A 6,370-nucleotide genomic window follows, 5' to 3' on the forward strand; every position below is an offset into this window, starting at 1 on the left:
CACTGCCGTGTGCTTGTGGAAGCCCCTAACAGCGTCCGCGTGTCCGCGTGCCTTATCCAACACTTCCGCTCTCCTGGTGCGCTCTTTCGATCCGCTCAAAGCCCACAAGTTCAAAGTCACAACTGTAGCTCATTTCGGAGTCTTTTTGCTGCTGCAGCCCAACAAAATAAAAGCCCCCCTTAAATAGAAATCACTTTTATAATCAATAATCATTTTTTGACACCTGTGACACGCAAAGCGTTTTGGATCATTATCCTTCTTAACGGATGAACATTAAAGTATTCTAACAGGTGGAAAACACATTTCTGTCTTAGTAATATCTCAGTAAGTTTTTTTTCCTGCTGCAGCCCAACAAAACAAAATTCCCCCTAAAAAGAAGTCACCTTTATAATTAATAATCATTTTTATTTTGTCATCCGTGACACGTATAGCGTTTTGGATCGTTATCCTTTTTTGAGGTTGATTATTAAATCATTAATTGGTAGAGCTTATAAAGGTCAGATAATAAAAGAAAGTGGGTTCTTCTCAGCGTGGGCAGTTAGTTCATTGGTTGGATCAGCTGGGTGTGATATGCTGTAAAAATAGGACCAGAGTTCACTGGTGTTAAACCAAATCAAGTACGCTCATGTTCAGGGTGCTGTAGCATTAGCTGAAAGCTAGCACTATTGCAATTACTGCTCTTAAATGATCTAGAATCTAGTGTTGTTCAGGTGAAAAAAATGCAGACAGAATAAAAGGTACAGTGTTCTGAATATATTTATTTACTACAGAACGTGATGAAGAGTTAAAAAAATGCCTATTCATTTGGCCTCATGGAAATTCAGCTTAGACATGAAACCCCAAATATGGGCATAGGAGAACAGAATGGCATATGACTGCAGTGGTCTATTATTTGGGTGGAGGGTCTCAGAGCTGTAGTGACACTGGAATGGCTTTGCATGCAAGAAACTCAGATCTATGTAATTTTTTAAGATTGTTAGATTTGTACTAAAAAATGTCCAACCTTGCAACCTTACTATTACGTTATGTCAGTTTAAAATCTGTAGCAAAAAAAACATGGGGGTTAAATTTATAAATAATGTAACAAAAATGGCCCTAAAACTAGTTTACATAATTGATTGGTATGTACAACATAGATTTTAAGACCAAATCTGCTGCTGTTGGAAAAAAGGGACTTTCTTTACTGAGCAGTTCTGCTTGTTCTGCTCATTCTATATGCTATCACTGGTTAGTAAGAGTCACTCTGAGAGAGAAATATGAGCTGAGGACTGAGAAACAGTGATGACACTCCAATCAGGAAACAGATGGCTTTATTTTAATGCAGAGATAGACCAGCATACACATAACACTACTACACACAGCCATGCTACACTGCTAAACGAGCACACAATCCTCAGGAACCTCTGTAAAAATTCACTAAATAAAAAAATCAGAAGTCAAAAAGTAATAAAAATAATTTTATTTTAATTAAGGTGAAACTTAACTCTAACATTATTTTATTCCACCCACTAATGTATTGAGACAAAAAAATAATAAAATGTTATATACAGCAGCAGCCAATTAACCGCGTCTGTAAAGAATCTGAACCCACACCTAAAAAGCTGTAGCCCCCCCTCCCTCAAATATAAGTACATCACTTTCAGATATAGCCCCAGCTATATCTCTAGTACAAACCCACCTGTAGCCCCACCCCCATCCAGTATAGCTTTGTTTGTGATATGAATAGCACCACCTTTCTTGGCTATATCCCCACCTCTCTTGGATAAGGCTCCAGCTTTTTCAGATACATCTCTGCTTCCATTCTGTGTAGCCCCACCTCTTATGGATATAGCCCCGCCTATGTTACTCTCAGGTGTGACAGCTTGTGCCACAGCTGCCACAGGTGTGGGTGGAGTCAGGGAAGCCCCGCTCTCTATCCTTCTAATAAAAGATCCCCAGCTTCCTCTCTTCATCCCTCCCCCTCCTCCCATCTCCCACTCTCCTACCAACCACTCCATCCCTTCATCCCTGTCCTCCACTTTCCCCCCCTCTTCCCTCAGAATCAGACTATAGCGCTTCTTCCCTCTCTCCACTACTCTGCCTTCCATCCCACTCTCGGCCTCCCCCCAGCTCTCCTCTACCTCCCTCCATCCTTCTATCTCTTCCTCTCGGCTTATCACCCTGTATAGGGTCTTCCTGAATATGTCCTTCCTGTCTGTGCTCTGTCTCTCATCGTGCATTGTCACCTCCATCCGCTTCTCCTCCACTGCCGGCACGAGTTCTACTTTAGATACGGCAAAACTTTTGCCATCTTTATCTTTTTCTACCTCTCTTTTTGTGTCACCTTCTGCCCCCTCGTCTTCTTTTACAATGAACAGAACTGAGCGGAACACTGCCTGGCTCTCTATGGGAATCTTCTCCTGGGGCAGAAACATCACACCGTTCTCTGTCCCTAACCCTCCGGTGCCTTCTGGACTGGTCTGGAAAGTCAGCAGGGTCACATCTTCCTGCTTGTGAATTTGCCGCCGGATTGGCCGGTACAGAGTGATGTAGGTGACAAGGATCCAGAGAAAGAGCATGCAAGAGCAGAGGGCTGAGAGGACGCAAAGTGGCAAGAAGCCGGCAAAGAGCCACCAGCACCACGGCACCATGCAACCAGACATTGATTGTGAGGCACCCAAGGCATGGTTGAAGGGATTGAAGGTTTTGGGAGCAGGAGCAGAAGAAGAGGATGTTCTGGAGGTCTTTTGATAGGTTGTGGAAGATATGGGTTGGGGTGTAGTGACCTGGAGAGATGTAGAGGTTAGTGAGGTTCTTGTATCAAGAGTGGACGTAAGAGGAGATGTAGTAATTAAAGTACTTTGATGGCTGGTAGATGTGGATTGGGGTCTATCTGCCGGTTTAGAAGTCCAGGTCACTGGGATCAGCAAGGTTCCGTGATTGTGTGTGGCTGTAGAGAACATTTTGGACGTTCTCATATGGCTCAGTTCAGTTCTGGCTGTTTTGTTGTCTTTCATTGTCCTGGACTGTGAGATCCAACGAGTCCACACTTCGTACAAAAAATGCCTCACAGTCTGTGTTTCCAGTCTGGTCCACATGCTAGGCATGGTGAACGCTTGCACAACGTGGCCAGATGTGGGTAGAGTGCTTACCAATGCTGTTTGTGGGGTTGTGGTAGTAGCCTTCATAGTTGTTGGGATAATCTTTACAGGTTCAGCTGTTGTTATTGGTTGACTGGGTGAAGTATGTAAGTGTGTGTCATGCTCGAGTAGTGAAGGTGTATTTGTGCTGCAGTACTGATCCTCCTGCAGATCCACGATGGGGAACCCTTGTAAGGATAGTGGACCAGCGCACACAACACTCTCTGGGTCATTTTCAAAGCTGGCTTTTATCACTCTATCTCTAGGAAGTTCTGCAGCCACAGTGACCTCTGTCCCCTTGGCAGGACCAGTATGTTTGTATACATTATGGCCCTGGTCGTCAAGGTACTGCCGCAGGTAGCCCACCTGACAGCTGCACAGCCAGGGGTTCTGGGACAAGTAGACGTAGGGCAGCTCAGGCTTGGAGGAGAAAAAACCATCAGGCATGTGCTTGATACGGTTGTCTTCTAGATCAAAGGTCTTCAGGCTGGTGGAGGAGATGGATTCTAGCAGGCGACGTGGCAGTGCAGGCAGCTTGTTTCCAGAGAGGTTGATGACTTCTAACAGTGGGAGGTCACTGAAAGAGGCGTCATGTAGGGTACGGATAGCATTTCCATCCAGATACACCTCCATTAGAGCAGGGGCGAAGCGGAACACCCGGCCACCCAAACCTTCCAGCTTGTTATTGGACAACCGGAGTACACGGAGGTTCTGTAACTCTGGACCTAAGGGAGATCATATATCGGTTTCATCATCCGAAATTTCAATTGATATCTTATTTATTTATATACAGTCATTTAATGTAACCAGGATGTAGAGTAGAACTAATTAACCAAGACAGCTTAATAGCTGTTCCTGATCCAATGCACCAATTTGATAACCTTTATTAATCCTAAAGAGCCCAAGTGACATATACTGAATATTCTGGAAGCATTACAGAACAGTTGTGCCCATATTTTTGAGTTAGTGAGAAAATAAAACTTCTTTAAAAAGTTTTTAAATTTTTTTTGTTTTTAAATGTCTGTTCCAATTGAACAATCAAACAATTAAAATACCTTAATAAAAGCTTATTTATTTCACATGTTACAGTTCTAAAACCATTTCAAGAACACAAAAATGCAAAACAGTTTAATAATCATACAGAAATCATGTAATGTCATCCCAATAAAAAGTAAACACTAACAAGCTGCTCAATTAATTTATCTGATTCAGTTATTTTTATTAATATTTTTCAGAACTGGGTCAGGGCTCTAATTGGTTGAAACCCCGCCCCCACTGGGTCTCACCTGATGGGTCAATGACCTTGATGTGGTTTTGGCCCAGGTCCAGCTCATGTAGGTGAGTGTATCTGCTGTAAGCAGTCCAGGACAGTGAGCTGAACTGGTTTTGGGACAGAACCAAAACCTCTGTTTTATCGTCGATACCATCAGGCACTGCTGTCAGACCCTGGCCCACACAGCTGACCCGTGGCCTGTGGTCAGTGTTTCTGTCACTCTGGCAACCGCTGGACATCACTACCCAGCAACAGTGGGCCAGGAGGAAAAGGCTGAGAAAGGGAATCATTCTGACCAGAGTAAAATGTAGATGTTAGAGCTCCTAACATTGCAGAATTTATACACATATTTATTCTTGAGTATAATTACACAAAATATTCATTGTTAACAGTTCCTCCAGTTTTGTCTGTTTTTTAGTGAATTTGTTATACAAAAACAAATAACTTGATTTAAATAATTGAATACTTCAATTCAAAATGTTCTTTATTGAAGTGTTTCCATTTTACTTAATATGAATGTATTTTGATTTCTACTACTACTGATTACTGACTGATGGTATTATTTAAAAAATGCCTTTAAATCTTTAAATTCTTCTTACATGCATTTGTTTTTTAAACGATTTTAATATTTATTTAAATAAGCGTCCACAAATGTATACTGCTTCTTTTTTTTACATAATTAAAAAAACACTAGTTCCTTTTTATATGTGTGAATTTTGCGACTAAAATATTTGCACAAAAATAATGATTCTAAATAATTCGGATATAAAGGTTATTTCTACATAAAGTATCATTGATATTAACGTGTATTTGTAGTTATTATTTTGTGGACATGTTTTGTTTGACGTGTCTAAGCATATTACATTATAAATTATCATTTATGACTATAATTAGTTGAAGTTGTAAGACTTACATGTTGCTGCTGGAGGTTCTGCTGCTGAAAGTCCCTGAAAGTCCCTCTATATTTTCTCCTCACTCCACTTTTAAGCAGCTCTTTATCAGCAAACAGCTTGTTTCCTTTAAACCAGCTGCTCTTCCTCCTTCAACTGCAGCCATTCCACACCAATTTTCCTCTACTGTGTACCTCAGAACTGATAGCTGAACATCACCATACCCGTCTGTACTGTTTTTATTTTTTATCACATATCATTAAAATGGTGGAGGGATACATGCAGGGTGTTGTGTGGCAAAAATGTAAACATTAAGTCAGAGTTGCCACTATTTACCACCATCAACATGCCAAATAAAACCTTTGGAGGTTTACTGGTGGGTTTGAATAGCACATAAAAATGGCTGTATTTAAAGGGTTGCCAACCATTCCACAAAACGAAGAATAGTCTCGTAAAATAAGAAATTGTTCTGTAATTGGAAACTAAAAGATGCATTTGACATTGAACTGAAACATTACACTTCATCCTGGATTTTTAAGGTTATACCATTAATATATATATATATATATATATATATATATATATATATATATATATATATATATATATATATATATATATATATATATTTTTTTTTTTTTTTTTTTTTTTTTTTAGATAATTTTGCTGCTGTTCTTTCTCAGCCACAAACAGAGCAGGCTCTTCTCACTGGATGTAAATCTCAACAGATGGGAAGTGCTGCCAGGTTGATATAATATGCCTAAAGTCTGAACTCAGCCCTCAGCTAAACAGAGAGGATTACAGAAATACAGGGAGAAATAAGGTAATATTTTTCCCTGTAATCACTGGGTGATCGAATGTGTGAGAGAGTACAAGCCCAACTACACAGTATGACAACAGTAGTTGTTACGTTTTATTAGTTTTTTATTCTGCAATTTAGTCAGCAAAATAGCTAAGTCCATGAAGCTAGTTAAATGCTAGCTAATTTATGGCTGTTAAAATGCTAACTGTTTTTTGTCTTCTTAATCAATATTTTCAGAATGTTAAATTAGGATTGTTTCTGATTGGTTCTTCTCCTCAACTGTATA

General features: G+C 40.1%; 1 protein-coding gene across 1 annotated transcript; it reads right to left on the bottom strand.

The window, feature by feature from the left end:
- Positions 1–873: 873 nt before the first annotated feature.
- LOC103043379 (platelet glycoprotein Ib alpha chain) lies at positions 874–5,734 on the bottom strand. Its single transcript, XM_007240727.4, has 3 exons — positions 5,306–5,734; positions 4,406–4,683; positions 874–3,844 (listed from the first exon to the last, which is right to left on the bottom strand). Exons 2-3 carry the CDS (start codon positions 4,680–4,682, stop codon positions 1,656–1,658), a joined length of 2,466 nt encoding a protein of 821 aa, XP_007240789.3. The 5' UTR covers position 4,683; positions 5,306–5,734; the 3' UTR covers positions 874–1,655.
- Between the last annotated feature and the right edge of the window lie 636 nt (positions 5,735–6,370).

Source organism: Astyanax mexicanus, chromosome 13 (genome assembly GCF_023375975.1).
Source record: "Astyanax mexicanus isolate ESR-SI-001 chromosome 13, AstMex3_surface, whole genome shotgun sequence".
Classification (NCBI taxonomy): domain Eukaryota; kingdom Metazoa; phylum Chordata; class Actinopteri; order Characiformes; family Acestrorhamphidae; genus Astyanax; species Astyanax mexicanus.

Excerpts from the sequence above, each read along its gene's own strand:
- LOC103043379 (XM_007240727.4), bottom strand. The coding sequence starts at position 4,682 with ATGATTCCCTTTCTCAGCCTTTTCCTCCTGGCCCACTGTTGCTGGGTA. Across the intron at positions 3,845-4,405 it reads CAAGGTCATTGACCCATCAG|GTCCAGAGTTACAGAACCTC; the intron begins GTGAGACCCAGT and ends GATCTCCCTTAG.